General features: G+C 57.0%; 5 protein-coding genes across 5 annotated transcripts; 1 reads left to right on the top strand and 4 right to left on the bottom strand.

Moving 5' to 3' along the window:
- Positions 1–5,074: 5,074 nt before the first annotated feature.
- Positions 5,075–7,158, bottom strand: P884DRAFT_240501 (uncharacterized protein; the record flags this gene model as incomplete). Its single annotated transcript, XM_069440179.1, has 2 exons — positions 6,682–7,158; positions 5,075–6,571 (listed from the first exon to the last, which is right to left on the bottom strand). Exons 1-2 carry the CDS (start codon positions 7,021–7,023, stop codon positions 5,075–5,077), a joined length of 1,839 nt encoding a protein of 612 aa, XP_069298764.1. The 5' UTR covers positions 7,024–7,158.
- Positions 7,159–7,344: 186 nt separating this feature from the next.
- On the top strand, positions 7,345–10,118 carry P884DRAFT_291063 (uncharacterized protein). Its single transcript, XM_069444088.1, has 2 exons — positions 7,345–7,907; positions 7,985–10,118. Exons 1-2 carry the CDS (start codon positions 7,589–7,591, stop codon positions 9,715–9,717), a joined length of 2,052 nt encoding a protein of 683 aa, XP_069298763.1. The 5' UTR covers positions 7,345–7,588; the 3' UTR covers positions 9,718–10,118.
- A 1,114-nt stretch (positions 10,119–11,232) lies between these two features.
- On the bottom strand, positions 11,233–13,389 carry P884DRAFT_197378 (uncharacterized protein; the record flags this gene model as incomplete). The annotated part of the gene is made up of 1 exon (XM_069438055.1): positions 11,233–13,389. The coding sequence occupies one exon, from the start codon at positions 13,387–13,389 to the stop codon at positions 11,233–11,235; it is 2,157 nt and encodes a 718-aa protein (XP_069298762.1).
- A 2,101-nt stretch (positions 13,390–15,490) lies between these two features.
- On the bottom strand, positions 15,491–15,912 carry P884DRAFT_197544 (uncharacterized protein; the record flags this gene model as incomplete). Its single annotated transcript, XM_069438069.1, has 2 exons — positions 15,491–15,693; positions 15,795–15,912. 2 exons carry the CDS (start codon positions 15,910–15,912, stop codon positions 15,491–15,493), a joined length of 321 nt encoding a protein of 106 aa, XP_069298761.1.
- A 2,081-nt stretch (positions 15,913–17,993) lies between these two features.
- On the bottom strand, positions 17,994–21,452 carry P884DRAFT_118137 (uncharacterized protein). Its single transcript, XM_069437129.1, has 3 exons — positions 19,857–21,452; positions 18,553–19,775; positions 17,994–18,474 (listed from the first exon to the last, which is right to left on the bottom strand). Exons 1-3 carry the CDS (start codon positions 21,219–21,221, stop codon positions 18,003–18,005), a joined length of 3,060 nt encoding a protein of 1,019 aa, XP_069298760.1. The 5' UTR covers positions 21,222–21,452; the 3' UTR covers positions 17,994–18,002.
- Positions 21,453–21,670: the final 218 nt, after the last annotated feature.

Here is a 21,670-nt window from a genome sequence, read left to right as displayed (position 1 = left end):
TACTAAATTGTACTGGCGTACACTACACTAGTGTCTGTTGCGAGGATCAACGCCACGGGAGATCAGGGACGCAAGACGCATCTGACAGGACGTGACTGACACCAATGGGACTGACATGATTGGTCTCTTACCGTGGTAAGCGGCTCCCCGAGCCCGCCGAGGAACCTTTTTCTGGGGTTCCCAAAACTCCATACTCGCATGAGTTCTCGTCTCTTGGCGCACATGCCGAGCTTGAGATCCTCCACTACCTTACCTACCTAGGTACCTACTTCCGCATAGGTATATGTACCAATACTGCACACCCGTATCGCTCCGACTCGCAAATCTCAGCTTTTCTACATTCTGGTGTTTGTTTACGATTCCCAATGTTTTCCAGCCAGAGTCTGCATGCGACACCGCCGATACGCAAACAAGGCTGAAGTGCTGGGCCCAAACTGGGTCTGTACGTACACTGGATTCCTGTTGGTGTGTTGGGTCTTCGGCATTGCAGTCATATGATGACGTCAACAGGTACATGGGGTTATGGATCTGTGCCTCGAGTGCTCCACTGACTGAGCCACCAGAAACAAGGTACGAACTATTAACTCGCACACAGCACTATTGTTGAGGCAGTTGTGTCGCCGCGGAACGATGTGCATGATAACACGGATGATAATTGTGCGCCGGTGGAGGTGGAGAGAATGCATCCCGCGAGCAATCTGGACGCCATGTGCTCCGAGCCGCCATCACGTTGAATTAAGGTTGTTGTCATCCCCTGTCATGGTGACTTTCTCGACATTCTTGCTCGACGCGCAAACACTCTCGTAACGCAAACAGTGTGGTGTGTCAAACCGACAATGTTGGCAAAGTGTAGGGCATCGCCCTTCCGCTGCCTCGAGCGCTCTCTCAGCGCGCGCATTCGCAGGTCAGTCTCGCCATCTGATGATGACACTCTCCGCTAGTGTATTTGCACCTAATTGAGCTGGAAGGTTCTATCGCGGTCTGGGCCCTTTGAACAGCGCACCCTGGTGGAGCAAGGTCCCGTTTTTTTGTATCCATCGTAGCGTTTTGAAACGGAGGGTTATCAAACGAATGAAATTCACAGTAGACCACAGTACGGAAGTACGGATTACATATAAGCAACTCGGTACAGGTTACTGCTCTTGGCTTTTAGAGACGGCAGCCGTAAGGCATGCGACAATACCGATGGTGTCGAATAACTACCTAACGATCTTCCCATTTTATACGACTTCTTACATGTTTACGGATAGGGGCTTACCAAGATATGCTTCTTTGACAACGTATGCCTGCTAGACGTCAGAGCAGTCAGGTTCCTTCGCGTTTGCTGGGAAGTTTGCTATAAACTAAAATGGACTTGGAATGCGCTTATTAACCCGAAACGCCGTTGTCATGTAAAGTACGGATCCGTAGAGGAACCGGTCTCAGGATCGCAGGAAAACCCCAGATTATGCGTTTCTCCGATCTGAATTTCTCCCATCTTCCTTCGACGTTCAAAGGCGCGACGTGGCCGGGCTCTGAGCCGGACGGCGGGCTCCTCGGTTGATCGTCCGTTGAGCGACCAGCTGGCGGGACTGCCACCAGGGCAGGAGAAGAGAAACAAAAGGGGACCGGGGGGGGGGGGGGGGTGGGGTTCCGGGAGTGTGGTGCTAAGTTCGGCCTTGTGTTGGACCCTTGTTCTCAACACCGACATGGTTTTGTGACATGCCAGTTCCGCTTCCCGGGGCACCAGTCGCGAACGGAGTTGGGTGCCTCCAAGCCCCAAAAGTGGCTTTCCAGGGACAGAATGCTCCGGCAGCTTGGCCTGGATCGCCCAAACCACGACTGTCACTTCGACTTTGTGCTGCAACCCGTTTCTTTCCGGGAGATGGCGCTCGGGCTGGCAGGAACGGGGGTGAGAACGAAAGATAACGCTATAGTAGGGTTCCATAAACTCTCACTGTGGCGATGAGGGCTAGGCCGTGCTTATCCCCGACAGAAGAGGCAAGTGGATAACATGGCACAGAGCTTTGTGAGAAAAAGTGACGAAAGCCTGGCGTTGGACCGAGCCCGCACAGCCATGGGATTCGGGGTTCTGCCATCTTCTGCCCATCAACGTTCTGCGATTGAGGAAGCGGACCCCGGCAATGGGGTTGAAGCGGGATCGAACTTTTGACCGGCGATCGTGAACACCTTGGGCCCTCGCCAAAAGCCCATGCGGGACGGCCCCACTTGGCGTTTCCAGGGCCCTGGCCCAGTTTGGCCCCTGTTGTTGTTCCCAGGTGCCCAGTTCGGCGCGCTGGAGGCTGGGCAATTGGCCCGTTCCTGATTTCTCGCGAGTCCAAGGCGGGGTCGCCTAATCGAAAAAATGCAGAGAGCTTCTGGGTGCGAGCAGCCGGGTGAACGCGAAACTCTTCCCGCCGGCAGGGAAGCTACACTACATAGTTAGTGTCGGAGTGTGGAGCGTGGAGCATGGAGCGTGGGGCGCGGAGAGAACGGCGTATGCTACACTAGTGTTGGAGTAAATTCTACGAGTGGTCTACTATGTATGTACGAAGACTACTTCGTACATACATACATACACCACTGTTACTGTACGGCGTACCTGGTTGATAACGGTCAATCTTCTGCATCCCAGTACCTGTACTGTGCAAGTACCGCGTATAGGTGGGATCACTATTCCGTAGTGCACATTGACTGCGCTTGCTGATTGCCACCGTATCCAGACCAGCATGGGGCCGGGGACGAGACGGTGTGACTGGGATCATGCCAGATGCAGAAGCGCTCACAGTGACGGCATTGAGCTGTTCGCGGCTCCAGGGACGTCGATCCCAGCCAGCCGTTTGTGTAGGCCACTTTGGGTGGGAAACAGAAACACGGCGGAAAGACAGGCCCGGAGCATCTTCTCCGGAGCAGAGCAGCCAAGAGAACAAAAGAAGAAAGACAACACCACGGGAGGGAGGTAGTTTTCGTATGATATGGTATGGTGCGGTATCGTATAGACAAACATACATCAAGCGACGGACCCCTACACTAGTTGCGGCATCTCGTCGAAGCCTGTGGAACGCGGGGGAACAGCAGGGCGATTGTAAACCCCAGAGTGCGCCCTGCCCAAGTCGAGCCCGAAGTGGATGCTCCAGGCTTGACGAGAACATGAACATCCTCTGAGCACAGTACACTGTTTCCCCTCCGTATCCACGCTGCCGCTCCATCCGAGAATCGTTCGATGGTTGTTGCACTGATACTTCATTCATAACTCGAGGTGTTCTACATGTGTGTTCCAGAGTTGTCTCGCCTCTCGCGATCGATAATTCGGGATTTCCCCAACGGCTAAAACACTGACAAGGACGAAGTCGCCTCCTTTGCGATAGATTTGCGAATAGATGAAGAGTTTGTGCCGCGTCGATCCGAGCGAGACGCGGCGGCGGTCGGCCTCTGCCGTATCGAAGCCCTTCGATCGATCGATCGGGCGGTGGGGTCGCTGCCGCCATTCCGCGGAGGCAGCCCCGTCTCCCCGCGGCGGCGGCCACGATATTCTCGTTCCTTCGTACTCCACCACCACCACCACCCTGCATCTTCCCAGCCAGAACCCTTGGAAAGATGGACCCCTCCTCTTGTCCCCTGTCCCGCTGAACTGACTGGCCCCGTCGATCGATGGCCGGCGAGGCCGCAGACGAAAGCTCGTAATAGGATGTACCTCGAGAAGCGCAGGACCGAACAACTAGTTGTCAACCAATCGTGGTCTGATCCCCGCCTGCCCCGGCTTGAAGCACTCCTACGCACGCCGTCCTCTAGGGTCCCCTATGACGTTATTCAATTCGGACACCTCCAGCACACTTGCGTTCCCCAGCTGGTGCAGTGTAGCGACACCACCCGCTCCAACGATCGCACGACTGAACAAACCCATCATCATCATTCGCAACATGATTTCGGATTTTTTACACTACAATTAGCCACTTGCATGCAATCCTCGGCTCGGGCATGCACACGACAGGCGACGCTGCAAGCAGACCACGCAGTCCACTGCTGGGTTCGTAGAACCTGCATGGCAACCACATGTTTTTTTTCCCTGTTTTTCTTTGTTTTTCTTCTAAAATTTTCCCGAGCAGGAAAACCGGCTGGTGTCTCTCCCGCTCGGACGGAGCCTTGGCTGTGACTTAAAACCACGACTTTGCTAGGGAACCTTTTACTCTCACCCATGCCGTAGTGGGCGGTCTTCTCGATCAACTCGGAAGGAGTGGGCGGCGAGACAACAAAGGTGTTATACTCGATAGGATGAACCAAGGGACGATCGATGGAAGCTAAAAAAGCCTGATTGGACGGGCTCGTCTGATCAATCCCGAGAAATCTGCTCCAAGGTGCTGGGGGTCACAACGACCCCTAAGCGGAAGAGCCTGAGGAGGACGCTCGGGATAACGCACACAATGGTTGGGTTGCAGAATTCGCCTTGCGGTGCCTGTTGAAAGATTGGCGCCATGGCATTCTGCCTGATCAGACATGGGATTCTCGAGAATGCCATAGCCCCTCGGGCAATGCGGGGGTCTCACAGAAGCTCTCCTCCTCCCGATGGGGTAGAGCCTAGGCCTTGGGTTATCCAACCAGTGAGGACTGGTTTTGCGGTCACCAGCACGGCACTGTGCCGCTCCTTAGGAAATTGAGTGGAGGCAGGGTCATATGCCAGGGTGAGCCTCGCCGAGTCACCGTTGGGTGACGAAACTCAACAACAAGACAGGTTCTCACAAAACACCTCGAGACTTGCGTTCAGGAAACTTACAGCAGAGCATGAGTATGCGAGGCACCCAGAAGCCGAGGAATTTTGAAGCCGTGTTCTTCTTAGCTAGTCGGATCAAGAAAGACAACCTCTGGTGGTCTCCTCAGCGGCCGTCGTCATCATGCCCTCGCGCGCCGCCTAACCTCGTAACCGCCCACGAACTGCCTGCACTACGCGTAACACGAACCGCCACAGACTCATCAGCACTGCATACCATGATGTATCTATAGACTAAAAAAAAATCACACGAGTTGCTCGCGCCACAGTACCTTTACAAACAACAATCCCCCCTTTCCCCCCTTCCCCAATCCCAAAAAAAGTGATGACTTATGACTTGGTTGAGCCCGTATCGAGCTTCTTGCTGGGTGGCAGCTCGGGCTTTTTGAAACCATCGTTGCCACTTCCCCCGCCCACTTGTGTGAACGCCCCGCTCTTGAACCAACGGTCCTCGTCCGCCTTGCGCTTCCGGTTCAGCTCGGCCTGCACCTTGGGGTCCACCAGCTCCAGGCCCTGGGTCGACGTGAACGCCAGAGAAGAGACCGTGCCCGCCGTAGTCGAGCCCAGGGTTGTCCCGACGCCTGACGTTCGCAAACCCTTGCTGCTGGCCAGGCTGAGGTTGCCCACGCCGGCACTGCCGCCTCCGGCGAGGCCCCTGAGAGACGAGGCGCTGCCGCTGGCGAGCGAGCTTGCCCCACCCCAACCCTTGCTCTTCGCGCTGAGCTTGGCCCGGGTGCGGTTGTCGATCTGGGCCACGCGCAGCCGCCCGTCGTCTCGCTGTCCGAGCATTCCCAAGCCCTTGGTGCTGTCGCCCACTCCGTAGCCGACCTCTTGTTCCTCCTTGCCAAACGCCACACGGTTCTGTGCCTTGCGCAGCTCCGTCATGGCCGTCGCCTCCTTGGCCTTGCGCGCCCGGCGGCCGCCACGTTTCCGGCTCGGCTTGTCGTCCGGCGCCGGCAGAGGCCGCGCGGCCTTGCTCAGGGGCTTCTGTTGCAGTTTGTCCAGACGGTCGAGGCACTCGTCTTTTAGTCGCTCGCCTTCGGAACCGTCGCGGAACTGGTGGAAGCAGTCGGTGCGGGCGCACATGACGATCTTGTTGGCAAACATCTTGATGGCTTGTTTCTTGAGGTCGCTCGGTATGCTCCGGATCACGGGAGACTGGAAGATAAATCCCTGATGCCGGATGCCGACGTTGGTGGCCAGCGCCGCGCTGGCCTGCTTCTTGGATCCCCACGCAGGTAGGTTGCAGGCCGGCGTCTTGGAAAGGGCCGTCAGGCCGCCGGCCTGGTTGAGCAGCTGTGCCGCCGTCAAGGAGCCAATGAGTGCCGTCAAGTTGGGCGCGAAGATGTTCATACGCGACTGCACATACTCGGTCAGGGTTTTCTTGGCCTTGTCCAGGTCAATCACCATCTCGCATGCTTGAATCACCCGCTGGAGCTGGTCTTCTGGCATGGCCTGACCCTTGGACGTCGTGGCCTCCACCGTGACAATCATCAAGGACGGCCCGTCGAGAACCTGCTTGAGCGTGACCCCCAGCGGGTTATTTGTTGACGATTGCAGAGTCTTGATGCTTTCCGAGTCCATCGGCCCGTTGCCCAGGATGGCCACGACCTTTGCATACTCGAGGGGGTTGGTAATCAAAGTCTCGAGCTCCGGGAACCGCACCGAGTAGTGGTCTCTGATGAACTTGTGCACAAGGACAATCTCGTTGTCGATTTGCGTCGAGAGGCTGTTGGACTGGGTCAAGAGGTGGTACTCGGGGTGGTCTTCCACGTTGCCAACATTCTCTGTCGACTGAGCGGGTTGCGACTGATAATATGCGATTTTCTGCAGCGTTCGAGGCATGGTGTCAGGGCTACTTCCCAAGATAGATGTAAACGCTTTTTCCACGGCTCGAGGGGGGTTCGGATGGGGTCGAGAAGCGGAAGGCTACTAACCTCAAGTACCGGCATTAAGGTCTTCATTAGACCTGCCACGGTCCGCACATCGCGAACGCCCCGTAATTGCATCTTTTCTATTTTGGCCTTCGCGTCGTCGTCGTCATGGTCGCCGGCCGCAGCCGAAGTAGGGCTTCCGGCGGCCCCGTCCATCATATTGGCATCTTCGTCCTCGTCTGCATCCTCGTCGCGCGCCTCCTCCATGGCGATGTCTTCTCCATTTGCACGCGCGCCATCTGAGAGACCCGCCCCGTCAAAAAGACCATCGTCATGTTCGTCGCCGCCTGCTTCTGATCCGGAACCTTCGAAGTCTTGGAGGAGCTCGTCTGCGAGCGTCGACATATCGGCAAACTTCTTCGCAATATGAGATGACGGAACTCCGTTTAAATGGTAATCCTCTTGGTAATGCGAACTGAGCAGTATCAAAGAGTTGCGGGAGGAGAGGCGATTCGGGAAGAGTTGTTGACGTGATAGGCTTGGGGGTGAATCTGGAAGGGAATGTGAAGAGGCTCTCGAAGCAAACAGCCAGGCAGTGTGGGTCTTCACTTGCAGCGCAGCGGCTTAGCGATGCGCGTGGAGAGGCCGCAGTGGGGACCTACAACGGACTACTCCGTACACTACATCCGTACAACACAGTATGTCCTTCCGTATTCCGGAGTGAACTACGAGTTGATGACCAGCGACCTGCCAGTGTATACGGCCTTTCCAAACTTTCCCGAGACATCAGTGCTGCGCGTTTCCTCTCCTTATCGTAAGGTACGGCATCAGCCTGAGGGTCGCGGTTCGGAGAAGAGGAAAAGAAAAAAAATCGACAACTACAAAGTTCTAGTTCAGTCGGCGCGCACCTTTCACGCGTATTCTGCGCAGCGATCTCAATTGCACCGACCATCCGCCGACAGCCGACACCATGGAGTCTTCACGTGGCCCCCCAAGGGTCAAGAACAAGGCGCCCGCGCCGGTGCAGATTTCGGCCGAGCAGCTCCTTCGCGAGGCCGTGGATCGCCAGGAGACAGCCATTCAGAAGCCGACGCAGCGGTTCGCCGATCTCGAAGAGCTGAAGGAATACCAGGGTCGGAAGCGCCGCGAGTTCGAGGACTACATCCGCCGCAACCGCCTCCGCCTCGCCAACTGGTTCCAGTACGCCCAGTGGGAGCTCGAGCAGAAGGAATTTGCGCGCGCCCGATCCGTCTTCGAGCGCGCCCTAGATGTTCACCCGAACAACACACGTGGGTTTCTGGCTCATTTTCCTCGCTCCGAACCTTCTGGTAAACTGTATGTGATGGGTGTGCTGACCGTACGACAGAGCTGTGGATCAGGTATATTGAAGCCGAGATCAAGAACCGAAACATCAATCATGCGCGCAACCTCCTCGACCGCGCAGTCACCCGGCTGCCGCGCGTTCCCAAGCTGTGGTACAAGTACCTCTGGGTCATGGAGATGCTTGGGGACATCCCCGGGACCCGCCAAGTGTTCGACAGATGGATGAAGTGGGAGCCCGACGAGGACGCCTGGAATGCCTATATCAAGCTGGAGAAGCGGTACGGAGAATACGACAGGGCGAGGCAAATCTTTCGACTCTTCACGGCGGTGCACCCGCAGCCACGGACGTGGCTCAAGTGGGCCAAGTTCGAAGAGGAGTATGGGACGAGTGATATGGTCAGGGAGGTGTTCCAGACCGCGATCCAAACCATTGCCGAGACGTTGGGCGACAACGAGGTTGACGAAAGGTTGTTCATCGCATTCGCCCGGTTCGAGGCACGCCAGAAGGAGTACGAGAGGGCGCGCGCCATCTACAAGTTCGGCCTTGACAACCTCCCTCGGTCTCGGTCCATGAACCTTCACGCGCAGTACACCACTTTCGAGAAGCAGTTCGGAGACAGAGAGGGCGTCGAGGACGTCATCCTGACCAAGAGGAGGAGGCTGTACGAAGAGCAGGTGAAGGAGAACCCGAAGAACTACGACGTCTGGTTCGACTTCGCCCGGCTAGAAGAGAGCGGAGGCGACGCCGACCGCGTGCGAGAGGTCTATGAGCGGGCCATTGCCCAGGTCCCTCCTACCCAGGAAAAGCGTCACTGGCGAAGATACATCTTCCTCTTCCTCTTCTACGCGATTTGGGAGGAGCGGGAAGCCAAGGACATCGAACGTGCGCGGCAAATCTACGACACGTGTCTGGGGCTGATACCGCACAAGAAGTTCACATTTGCCAAGGTATGGGTGGCCAAGGCGCATTTTGAGATTCGTCAGGGACAGCTGGCGGTGGCCCGGAAAACCCTCGGGCGCGCAATCGGGATGTGTCCCAAAGACAAGCTCTTCAAGGAGTACATCTCGCTGGAGCAGCGCCTCTACGAGTTCGAGCGGTGTCGGACGCTGTACGAGAAGCACGCGCTGTACAACCCATCAAACTGCCAGACATGGATCAAATGGGCCGAGCTGGAACGGGGCTTGGACGATCTGGACCGCACCCGCGCCATCTTCGAGGTCGCCATCAGCCAGCCCATCCTGGACATGCCCGAGGTGGTCTGGAAGGCATATATCGACTTCGAAGAAGAAGAGGGCGAGTACGAGAGGACTCGCGCGCTGTACGAGCGTCTCCTCGAGAAGGCCAACCATCCCAAGGTTTGGATCAGCTACGCCCAATTCGAGATCAACATTCCCGAGGCGGACGAGGGCGGAGAGGAAGGAGAGGATGCCGAGGAGCGGCCGGTCAGCGAGGAGGCCAAGGCGCGCGCGCGCAAGATTTTCGAGCGCGCGCATCAGAGCATGAAGGATCGCGATCTCAAGGCCGAGCGCGTGGCGCTGCTGTCTGCCTGGCAGGAGTTTGAGAACGTGCACGGCTCACCCGAGGACATTGAGAGGATCCGGAAGCAGATGCCGCGCAAGACCAAGAAGAAGAGGAAGCTGGACGACGATACCTGGGAGGAGTACGTCGACTACATCTTCCCAGCCGACGATCAGCAGACCAAGAACCTGTCCAACCTCCTGGCCATGGCGAATGCTTGGAAGCAAACTGGAGGAAAGATCACAGGCGGCGACTAAGGCTGTTCTTTCCCTTCTTTTACCGGGGGTGTAGGTTGATCCGATAGCGTATCCTTTCCATGTTTCCTGAGACAACGGCGCCCGTTTGCTCAAGTCTGCACTGCGCTTCTTCTGCTTCCAATTTATACAGTGTTCACCTCAGCACTCTTCTTTACTCAGCAATCGTTGAATCTAAACGGGCCGCTCTACCTCCAGTCAACCGGGCAGGTTCCCAATAGCATTCATCTCATTTCAGAAACCAAGGCGCCGAAGCTGTAGAGGTTGGCATTCTGGTGGTGGTCGGGTCTGTTCATGGATGACGGGGTCGTAGTGTAACGGTGGAGTAGGGTACCTAATTCAGGAGTAATGTAGGAAAAGAAAATAAGGGATCATCCGGAGTCGCTATGATCACTTGGAGGCATGTGGAATCTATTCACCTTAAAAGCCTGAAAGGCAAAAGAACCGGTCGTGATTGCAGATACAGAACATGTCATCATCATCATAGGGTTCTTTTCTCATCAACATCGTCCCTCATGTCCAAAACAAGAAGCATCGCGGAAACAGTAGAGAAAAAGAGAGTAAAAAAAAGGCCATGAAAGTTCACCGTTCTTGCCCAGCATACTTTGATCGTTCCGGTCGTAGCCAAAGGTCGTTTGTCAACCTTCATTCATACCCAAACAACAAAGAGCGAGTATCAATGTATCGTCCAACGCTTGCTCGTGGAGTCGGTTGAATGGCGGATGATCAGAAGCTCAAAAAATCGGGAAAATAATAAGAAGCTGGGACGGTGAGCAGTCGAGTCCGGTAGCTCGAGAGACATGACGCATGAGCCGATTTGTTGAGGGAGTGCTCCAGTCCATACGGTGGAAGGAGTTTCCCCATCATTGCCGAGACCGTGAATTGCTCATCTGGGGTCCGCGTTTCACCCGGTCCGCCTTGGTAAGCCGCCCTCAACCTTCTTCTGGCTGCGTCATCAGGCACGCGCCTCGGTTCGTCCTCTCTGCAAGCCCCATGTGGCGAGGCAATGTCTCAAGCCATCATCATCCTTCAATAGCGGCGGCGATCGTCTAAGACGCGTAAACAGATTAATCAGGACGATATTCCAGAAGTTTACTAGTGAACTTGGGGGGAGAGGAATGAGCCGCGCAGTGCCAGAACCAGAGTATGGAGAGGAAAGGGGATCAGGTAGCCGGTTATGGCTGATTCGGAGAGAGGCCCAAAATGTGCCAGGCGCCGCTACTCTTGAGGATTGCTGCATCGTCCCACTATGCGACGGGGACGGTTCGTACGGCCCGCAGTAGCGGCGGCGGCATCCGTTGGTGGCACGGCTGACCAGAGCCCTGACAGTTGGGGCGGAATAGTGCGCATATGAGTGCGGCACATGCCGGACAGCGGCAGCGACAGTAAAGTTTGCGGTGTTGTGGTCTGAGAATCCAGGGAGCGGTGTCCCAGGGCAACTTGATCCGGGAGAAGGGTGGGGGGCGAAGTTTTGAAGCGGCGGGCAAGCGCATGCTGCAAGGGGAGTAATTACCCTCTCTACCTCCTATCGGATGGGCTGGGAGGAAGTATAGCGCCATATGGGTTGCCATCGACGTAGCGTGGCCCCTCATCGTAGCGGTCGGCCTTTGGTGGAGCTGCCGAATCCCAACTGTCAGCCCTGCGTTGGCTGAGCTGATCGGTACCACCGTTCGCCAACCGCCTCTGTCTCTCGAGTCGTCTCCTGTGCCTCTTCTCCTTCTCCAATTTCCACTGCCGCATCTCGAGCCTCAAATCGTTGGCTTCTTTAACATCCGAGATGGCACCCTTGATCCCCAGCGCGGCGATGCCAACGGCGGCGGCATCCTGAAGGATAGCCTTGTGCTTAAGCTTGGAGGCCTGCTCCTCGCTGATCTTGCCTTCCGCCAACGCCTTTTGCCGCAGGTGGCGCTTCTCCATACTCTGGTAGACGCTGTGGGTCGCGTGGATGGTCGCCACGGCGGCTAGAGCTGTGGTGATGATTTGCTTACCTTTCAGTTTCTTGCTCCTTTTTCTGTCATCCTCCGAATCGCCCAAATCGTCCGACGAGACCGAGCCGCGTCTGTGACGGGAACGGTCCCGTCCCCCGCCGCGGTACGAGCGGCCATTGTCGTAGTCGTACCTGCGCCGGTCCCTGTCGTAGTCGTCATAATCGTCACGATATCGGCGAGAGCGGCCGGGCGAGTCATCGTGGTCGTCATAATCGCGCCTCCGATCACGGCTGCGATCACGGCTGCGATCACGGCTGCGGTCGCGGCGGTCCCGGTCATCATCGGGGCCGTTGCCAATGCCGACCTTGGCCAGGCGCCGGCGGGTGGAATCCACAATGCTCCGGCTCCGGCTGCGGCGGCGGCGGTCGGGCGAGTCGTCACGGCTGTCGCGCGAGTCTACGCTTCGGCGCCGCGACCTGGAGCGCTCGTGGCTATCCATAACCTTCTTCGCACCAATCGCTCCCAGACCTGCGGTTGCTAGAGCGGCAAGCCCGCTCACGCCGCCGCTGCCGCCGCCGTCCTTGGAGCGCGCGCGCGAACGAGACCGGGAGCGGCCAGTCCTCTCGTCCATCTCGATATTCTTCTTGGAGCCGTTGATGACGCGGTTGCCGAGGAGGCCACCAACGACAGCCTCGGCTAGGCCTAGCTTACTTCCGGCCTTGTCCGGATTCTGGGCCGCGTCAAGGGTAGCGGCGCCGGCTGCGGCGGTAAGAATGCGCTTAGCCTTTTCGCCCTTCCAAGAGCCCGGCTGCTTGGAGATTCGGAATGCCTCGGTAGCGCCAGCGATAAGCGAGGCCATGGCGGCCTTCTGGATCTTGCCGGCCGCATCGCTCTTGCTATCCTTGTCCTTGTCCCTGGCTCGGGACCGAGAGCTGGAGCGAGAGCGGGAGCGAGAACGGGAGCGGGAGCGGGAGCGGGATCGGCTGCCGCGGCGGCTTCTGGTCTCCGACCTGTCGTCTTTGCCGCCTGTCAGGGCCTTGACGGCGCCACCCAAGCCGGCGGCAGCAAGAGCACTCTCTAGAAAGTTCTTGTGGCCCTTCTTTTCCTTCACGCTCTCGTCGTCATCTGAGTAGTAGCCGTACCGGTGAGCCATGGCTTTTCTCTCCTCTTTTTCCTTGTGCTTGTTATACAGCTCGGTTCCCTGGTAGCCGGCAAGGGCGCCAGCAGCGCCGAGGGCTGCCGAGGCCAAGATGTTGCGGCGAACCTCGGTGCCATGCTGGCTGGCCTCGCGGCGATCGTAGAGCTCCTTGCCGCCAATGGCCAGGGCAGCGCCAGTCACAGCGGCGATAATCTGCTCCTGCTTAGAGAGCATGCGGGCCTTCTTCCGCTCCTCCTCGTAGTAAGAATCCGTTTTCTTGCGGGGCTTGCGGTCGTAGTCATCTTGATAGGCCCGATCCCGGCCGTAGTAGGAGCGGCGATCGTCGTAGTCGTCGTAGTATCCGGGCTCAGCAGACCTGGCGCGGCGCAGGTCTCTGGACGAGTAGCCGGGAGGCGGGAAGTCACGGCGAATCTCCTCGACTGAAAGGTCGCTATCCTCACGGGCTCTGGCTACGAGATCGCGCGATGGCTGGACATAGAGCGTCTCGCGCGACTCGTAATATCGAGGGTCATCACGCCGCTCCTCTCGATAGTAATGCCTGGTTGTGCGCTCCCGTGGGGGGGCGTCATAGGGATCGTACGAAGCCATCACCAGGCCGCTGTGCGGTGGACGCTGTCAAGCGTCTTGGCTGTTTCCTCTAACGGATACCGGTTGACGATTGTCTTGGCTCTGGTCTCGTAAAAAATGATTCCGTGGAAAAGGCAAGCGTGGTGCAACCGAAATCAGCTGCGTTGGATGGCAGCCCTAGAGGGGAAAGGAGAGGGCAGGCAAGGCTTGGAGCGGGGCAATCGTTGGTATTAATGAGGAGGGACAGGGGTCCCAAGTGAGAAATGAGGGGGAGGGGGGAGAGCCTGGCAAGAGAAAGAGCAGGAGTGCAGGGAAGCGACGGGAGAGTGGGCCTGGCCTTTGCTCGGTGCCTGTTTCAATCCAGGGAAGGTTGGATGGTCAAAACAACGATAACCCCTGAACGGCAATATGCACTTCGCAACAACGAGATGAACTGGCTTGCCGATTTTTCTTGCATTTGGCGTTCGGGCGTCAGTGAAAAAGGAAGAAGATGTAAAGACGAGGGGATGACAAGGAGCCGGCAACAGGAGGTTCAACGAAGCCCAGGTCTCCGACCCCCTGTTGGCCATCCTCTTTGGGCCGGGCAGGCCTGGGCTTTCCATTGGTCGCGGCCACGCAACCACGCAGCCACTGCTGTTGGATGTGAGAGGCCGCCGCAGGAACGCCTCGTTTTGGCCGGTTCTGGGAAACGCTGCCAATTGATGATCGCAAGCTTGCTGTAGCATCCACACTGCCTCCGAGGGGGGCAACATTGCCAACTAGTCAATTAGTTTTACGGATGAATCAGTTGTTTCCTCTCGACACCAGCCGATAACACCCGGTCGACCGCTCTCCGCCCCAGACCGGGGAGCAAAGGTCGTTTCAAGAGCACGCCAAACAAACCACTTGCGCGGCCGAGAGGGCCGCCCAGATGAAAAAAAAAAGGCGTTCGCGGCCACGAATTCGCCGATCCTTCCACTGGCCAGGTGGCCTTCGTGAAGAACTTGAGGCTGCGGGCCGGCTGCTTCCTTGCCGCAATATGCTATGAACTCGCGAGTTCGCCGTTGCACGAGAGAGCACCAGTGCTTCGTCCGACTGTGCACTCGCGGAAAGCCTCAGCGTGACCCACCCTGTGGCCGGGGAGTGACCAGGTCTGGTCGGGCGCAGAATGAGAAGTGTGGTGTGCGACGCCACAGGCTCCCCATGCCGCCGCAGATTAGTTTCTGTGTATGTGCATTCGCGTATGGACCTGACCAAGTGGTCAGAAGAGCCCAACCAGGCGCCCAGCACCGTCTCGATTTGGGGAGACATCGTGTCACCTCGAGTCACACGTCGCAGCCTTGCCCTGTCCGATGATGTCATGGGATCAGCGTCAGCCACACTGGCGCCGAGGGGACCCACGCGGGCAATCGAGAAAAAAACCCAGAGGAGATTTATGTACATACGATGTACACTTTACAGCCATGACGATAATCACTTTAATATACGGAAACCGAGTGGCCGCCGTACTCTTTGCGTGTTCCTTTGTCGGTCGGCTCTTCCGAACTCTCCTCAGTCTTCCTCTTCTCGTTTCAGGCTTCTTCTGTCCGAATTCGTCAACTATGATACAGGGGAGGTTAGTACCTTGGTGCGACTACTGGCTAGGTACCTCTGGGTTTCTTCTTCCATATTCAATCCGGTCTCCTAGGTCACTGTTGAGATCAGGCAGGCGCTGGGCCGGTTGAGGAATCAGCTGCTCTCGGTTATCCGGACCCTACTTCATGATAGACAATTGTTGTATACTGCTGCAGCCATCAAAATTCAGTCTCGTCTTGGGTATCACGTGCCGCACCACTTCTGCCGTCTTCCTTTGCTCCCTCCTTCACAGCTGCCCCGACGAAGCCGGTGCGTGACCATTCCCTGCGTGATTAGCATTCGCAGCCGCTAATTGACTGCCACCCGGGCTACCATTTCTTTCTGTTTGGCTTCCCGAGTTCATCAAATGCTCCTCCCAGTCGTCGTCGAAGAACCATGGAGGCATCATGTCAAGCGTGCTAGAAAAGGAGACAAATGTCAGCCGTCTAGCTTGTGTCACAGGTTTACAGCGCATAGCCTTTCCCAGACAAGGTGAAGGCAAGGCGAACGACGAAAGTCCGGATGAAGCTCACCTTTTCAAATGAACATCCACAGCAACGCCGTTGGCCTCCAGAGTCTCGATCATTCTCCGCCGCTCCACCAGTAATTTCCTGATGTACTCTATCGTGCCACGAAGCACGATGCCCTCAGAGCGCGCTCGGCCCTCAAGGCCGGGCACAATAACCGACAGCCGGTCAAACCCTTGCCGGATTTGTTCGCGCCTCTTCTTTTCTGGTTCGCTCAAGTTAGCAAAGGGATCTTGGCGATCAGGCAGGCAAGCGGGCAATTTGGGGGAGTAGGTAGTATGCCACCGCCGACTGCTTGCGACGTACCTGAGGCGAGGTGATTCGCCCTCTTCTCCGCTTCTGTTAAACGTGTCTTCCGATTTGCCGAGTCGGGAGACAAAGAGCGGGATGCCGATGCTCCTGATGACGTTGCTGAATGTGCCATGGTCTATCTCCAGAGTCCTGCGACAGAAAAGCGCAAGCCGATGGGTAGGTCTGTTTTGCGGACGGACTTCGTCAATAGTTACGAGGCGACACCGCCAGGGAAGGTCGCGGACGGGAGACAGTGCGAGCAGGCAACGCCGAAACGGTCAGGATAGAACGAGATGCAAAAGAGCTGGGCAAGTAGAACTGTCAAGTCAAACTAGAGTGCTGCAACTCGCGAATTTCGCTTTGCGGTGATACGGTCGTCTTTCGCTTTCTGTGGTTGTTTGTGCTCGTGGAAACTGCGGGCTGCTATCGGCATGTGATCGAGGCTCTGCTGCAGAACTGATTGCCCGCATTCTCGTTCGACATGATGCTGCCGTCATTCAACTGCAACGAAATCTGCAAAGAGCTAAAGCTCAGAGGGGACTGAGCAAACTCCGTCACTAAATTTGGGACATGGCCAGTGCGGGAAGGGAAGAAGTAAACGATTGGAACAGAGGTAGGTTTGCCGCTGCTGCAGGCGTGCGAGGTGTGGGTTTGCAGGAGAAGAGTCCCTACTATGTTAGAGGCCAAATGGTGCTCGCTACCTTAGTTGTGGAATTCGCACTTGTCACTAATAAGTGTCGTCTTGGCGTCCTCCGAGCGCTTGCCCCACCCGCCTGCTTTTGAGCCTGAGGAGGGGTTTTCTCGGGGGTTCCGGTCCGCGTTAACCTCGGCGCGGGGCACCTGACTCTCCACCAACTTGAAATCCAGGCGTATTTGCGGTCACAGGACGGCCCCCGTTAAAGCCCCAAACCACGACAGCAGTTTGTTGTGCCAAAACAGCACCGCTGAGAGACCGAAATGGATATGGCGTATAGGTAAAGTGACGGGCTCTCTTTTTCCGTTTTGCTGTCTATTGATACACCTACAAGCAAGCCAAGAAAAAGAAAAGAAAACGAGACGCTTTTTATCTTCCGTGGTAAAATGAGAATGCGGCATTCCCTCTCACTGGACCGAGGTTTCAAAGAGCAGAGCATCCAGTCTAAAAACATTGCCGTGCTCTCCCCCATCCTGCCCTTATTCTTTGACACCATCATTCGTAAAGCCCTTTTTTTTCCTGGTCCGTTCGGGAAATGCGAAAGCGATCGCTAGGCTGCTGCTTCAGGTGCCTCGAGGGCAAAGCGTTAGCCTGCTTGAAAACAAACAATTGATACCTTGATGGTCGAATCCAGCGATAACTCGAGCGATGACGAATTACCCCTGATCTCAAGTGCCATCCACGACGCGCGCCTGTTTGGCACGTCACCGCGAGCCTGCCATGATCCTCCGTAAATGCCAGCGGCCAAGAGAGAGGAGAAATGGGTAATGATGCTTGTCGGAACGGAACGCCGGCATTCATACATGGGAATATGTCGAGGTAATGCGCCCCAAGATTGGTGACAAAATCGCAGAAAGGGAAAAGGGAGAAATAGAAAAAAATTACCGCCCCAAAACTCATCATATCGGGGTCCCGTCAACGTCAAAGCAATCACCCTTCGGTGCCCAATCTTCCCCCAGGTCCGTGTCCCTCATCATAACGCCTTCCCATCTGACCGCCCGCCCTCCCCAAAAATGTAGACCGACTCCAGAAGCAAAAGAGCACCTAATTTGAGCCCTGCCACAACCAAGCAAGCGACGTTGAACAGCCGCCAGTTGCCAAAGGGGCGTGACCGGCAGAGGCCAGTCTCGTTGGTTGCTCTCGAGGCACAACAGAATGAAATATACGTCGTGCTTTCTGATTTGTCGCAGTCAGGAGGCGGATTGCTCCCAATGATGCGCGGTACGTCAGTGACAACACGCCCTATTCGAGCAAACCCCTCGACAGCACCACCATGTCCCGGACCCAGTGGGAAGAAAATAGCTGACTCGAATGGACGTCGTAATGATTAGATCGCTGGTGTATAGGAATTCGGTATGTGGTTCGAGCTTGGACAGACTGAAAGGAGGGAATCACCAAGCCCCCGCGAACAACCGAGGTATCATCTTAAATAGGTCAAACGACGGCTCTGCCGAGGACCCTGTTGGCGAAGGGAAGCAAAGAGAGTCGCTTCCAAATATCGCCGACTTGTAGCTTCGGGTGCGGCCCCTTCAAATAGTGGCAACGCCCTTCCCACCCAGCTTGTTGTCCAATTCGACAGCCTCGTTCATGTGAGCCGTGAAGATTTCAGGCACTGCCCGATCTTGAGGCCAAGGTTTACGGGTGTTGGTCTTGAGCAAAAGCTTGTCGTAGAACTCGAGGAGGCACTTCAAACCCCATGTGGATGGAGTCTCCTGACGCGCGTCCTCAAGCGCCAAGTCTCTGAACTCCTGGTAAACCTTGGCGTTGAAATCCTTGAGCAGCATCTGCGACCAGAATCTGTAAAGTTTCTGCATCTCCTTGGGAGTTTCGCCCGCCTTGGCACTCTGCCGTTGCTCAAGGGCCGCCTTGCGAATCTCGACATACGGTTTGCGATCTCTCTGCTCATTGGTAGAGGTAGATGCCTGTGCATCGACCCAGACAATACCACGCTCGGGTTGGTCCGCCTGGTTGATGGGCGCGACACTTTCCTCTCCACTGACGCTACGAACGAATAAGTCAGAGCTGTTCAAAAACGGACGTTCAGATGGAGGAAGCAATGGGGAGAATGAGAGCACATACCTCGAAGTCTCTGGAGAATTGGCGGCTTGGTTCTTTCCAGGGACATAGCCTGCCATGCCGGACGCGGTGGACGAGCCTGCGTCATCTTTCTCATCGTAGCCCAGAATCACCATCAGATTCTCCACCTGGGAGTCCGGGAAATTGGTCATACTCTCCAGTGTTACAGGGGACTGGGGAGGTGCGTATTCCGGTACACCCGCGGAGAGCTGGGTCTCGTGTCCGGCATGGTGGCCATTGGCAACGCTGCCGTTGACTGGCGAATCGTAGGCGGCGCCGTTGATGAATGCCGGCGGATACATCTGGTCCTCGCTATAGGGTGGGTAGACACCGACAGCAGCGGGAGGATACGGCTGAGGAACCATCTGACCGGGAAAGGGCGCGGCAAATTGGGCGTCCGGCCTCACATAAGGGGTCCAATTTGCCGGACCATCATTGCGGTGAGGCTCGGCCCGTTCAGAAACGGGCAAGACAAAGTGCTGCCACTTGTCACGCGTCCGCAGTCGCTCAATCCCGTCATCGCCTACGCCGAACTCAATCTGATCGGAGAGCGAGCAAGCTAGGCGAAGGAGCTCCAAGTCCTCTGTGACGGCCTTGATGCGCTTAAATGCCGCAATGGTCGAGAGATGGACAAAACCCTGGCCATCCATGTGCTGACGAAGGTAATAGTCCTTGCAGAGATTCTCAACAGACAGGTAATACTCCACCTGAGACTTGAGGATCGGAATGGATGGATCGAAGAGCGGCGAGTATATGTATGGGGGATATTGACCCACGGCGTAGTCGTTCACGTGGGCAGCCTTCGGGGGAAACCCTGCAGCACCTGCAGCGTTGCGCCCAGCCGCCTGACCGGAGCTTGCCCACTTGTTTCCCCTTCCCCTTGAGGAGTGACCGAAAGATGCCGGGAACTGGCCAGGAAAAGGCGGAGGGCTGTGAGAGTTCGGATTTTGCCGAGCCTGGAAACCGTTGCAGGCTGGATAATGGCCGTTGGCGACGTACGACGCCGAAGAGATATGCGATGACGAGTTGTTGTGGCTACCGCGGGCACGGTAACCGCCCCGGCCTCGTTCCGGACGGCCCTCCCGCGTGGGATACTGCTGATTATCACCCCTAGATTGGAAATTGCTGGCACGATCTTGAGGCAGAGCTCGTGCTTGTCCGGCTTCAGAATTCAGCGAGCCATTTTCGAGGCGGATATCCCGTGTCGCACTGGCCCTCTTCGACGACTGAGGTTTCTTGTTAGCGTTTGACTGTGATGAGGGCGGCACGGTTCTGTGAAAAACGTATGCCTTGCAACGGGGGCTTACGCTTGAGGCATCAAAGCTGGCATCGCGAGCCTGCTCTGTTGTGCTCCCAGGCACTGACGGCTTGCGCTGGTCCCTTGAGGCGACATCAACTGAGGCACGCTTCGACACATGCGGCGGGTGAGACTGAGGAGCCGCGCGGGAAGGAATACTTCCGTCACGGGAGCGGGCTGCCGTAGGCTTGGGCCCCGTAAACCCACCGGGGGAAGCCGCCTTGTCGCTCACCGAACCAGGATTGGCTTGAGGGGCGGTGGCGGCCGCGGCAGCAGTATGACTGCCCCTCATTGGCCCTGCTTCACGACCACCTCGGGGAGCGCCACCTCGGGGTTTGGGTCCGCGAAGGGGAGGTAACGGAGTCTGGAAAACAACGGAATGCTCAATCTCGAGCTTCTCCCAGGTCTTCTTGCGGGCAGGGGCAGCTTCCTCGGGGCCATCCTTTTCGGCTGTGTCAAGCTTCTCCTGTGACTTTCTTGCAGTCTGCTCTCGCTCTGCGGCAGACTTGGGATCCGGCCAGGACGAAGGATCCGCGACCGGGGGCAGGGCCACTGAGGTCCTTTCTTCCTTGTCTCCAGCACGGCTACCCCGCGGGCCGCTTCGGCGCGGGGCTTGGTCTGTGGGGCGTGATGCCTCGGCCGTCTTTTTCTGCGCCCACTTGTCCCCACTGGCACCGTTGGGCGCTGCGTTGCGCACGTTGGACTCCTCTTGGGAGGCATTTTGCTTCGATTCGCTGTCAACTGTCGAGTTGTCCGATCCAAGCTTGATCTGAACAGCCGCTTTTTGTGCTTCCATACGCTTCGCCCAGGGGTTGACAGTAGGAAGGGGAGCCTCTGTGAGGATTACTGGCTTAGGAGCCTCCTTCACCTTCTCGGCATCCTCATCCTGGTTTTGATCACTTGGCGCATCTTTGTCGGCAGTACGGCCTTTCTTCCCCTTTCGCCCTTTTCTGCCATCCGCGCTGTCATTGAAGCGGGAAGTCCGGCTGGTGGAGCGGGATGCCTTATCCTCACTCTGGCTCCGGGCTTGAGGTCTAGCATCAGACGATTTCACGCTGGTCTCCTCGGCCGGTTTGCCCGACTGCTCCGTGACATATGCTGCTGATGAGTTGGAATCAGCGACAGAAGCGGCTTCCTGACCCTGTTTCAACGACTTGCTCTCGACCTGGGGCTGTGCCGCCTGCTCTGTATCCCGAGTTTCGGGGGTGGTCGAGGCAACCGAGGGTGCTGTTATGGACGTGGCGCCGGTGGATGCGTCATCTTTCCCTTGCGAACCGGTCGTCGAAGGAGCAGGGCTCGATGTCTCTTGTTGGCTCGGTTGGGAGACGGTCCGGCCTCTCGCGGCTTGCGCGTAAGAGAATGTTGTGGCCGACATTGTTGATGCGGGGTCGAAGTCACCGCGGCCTGGGGGACGCTTAATGCACGACGAGGACAAAGCTTTCTGGTCGTGCGAGCGGCTCGGAGCCCTCGTGGCTCGGTGATCGGCAACCAGTAACGGCTTGCTAAACCTTGAGGTGCCTGGCCAAGGTCAGGCGACGTCCGGAGAGGCCAATACAACCTCCCCGCACTGATGGAATGCTGAGGTGTCGAGGCCCAGAGGGAAATCAGCAGAAAGCCTGAACCTGAGTCGGGCGATGGTTGGCGAGTCGAATTGATCGAGAGACCCAAGTCAACAAAGGAATTGTCTCCGGCAGAGGCGGAAGCGGATCGGGTGCTCGCGGGAACAAGACTCAGGCGAACAACCACTCGACCTCTGTTGCCGGTTTCCAAGAGCGATTCGTTCGGGTTCGAGGGATCGCGCGTGTGACGACTTTCTGAAGCGAG

Source organism: Thermothelomyces heterothallicus (genome assembly GCF_042370625.1).
Source record: "Thermothelomyces heterothallicus CBS 202.75 unplaced genomic scaffold P884_scaffold_7, whole genome shotgun sequence".
NCBI classification, from domain to species: domain Eukaryota; kingdom Fungi; phylum Ascomycota; class Sordariomycetes; order Sordariales; family Chaetomiaceae; genus Thermothelomyces; species Thermothelomyces heterothallicus.
This window is presented reverse-complemented; position numbering and strand designations above follow the sequence as displayed.

Bases quoted from the DNA above. Each gene is read 5' to 3' on its own strand.
- P884DRAFT_118137 (XM_069437129.1), bottom strand. From the start codon at position 21,221: ATGTCGGCCACAACATTCTCTTACGCGCAAGCCGCGAGAGGCCGGACC. The intron at 19,776-19,856 runs GTAAGCCCCCGT...AAGAAACCTCAG, and splicing joins CCAGCTTTGATGCCTCAAGC to TCGTCGAAGAGGGCCAGTGC. The intron at 18,475-18,552 runs GTATGTGCTCTC...ATTCGTTCGTAG, and splicing joins AATTCTCCAGAGACTTCGAG to CGTCAGTGGAGAGGAAAGTG.
- P884DRAFT_291063 (XM_069444088.1), top strand. From the start codon at position 7,589: ATGGAGTCTTCACGTGGCCCCCCAAGGGTCAAGAACAAGGCGCCCGCG. The intron at 7,908-7,984 runs GTGGGTTTCTGG...ACCGTACGACAG, and splicing joins TGTTCACCCGAACAACACAC to AGCTGTGGATCAGGTATATT.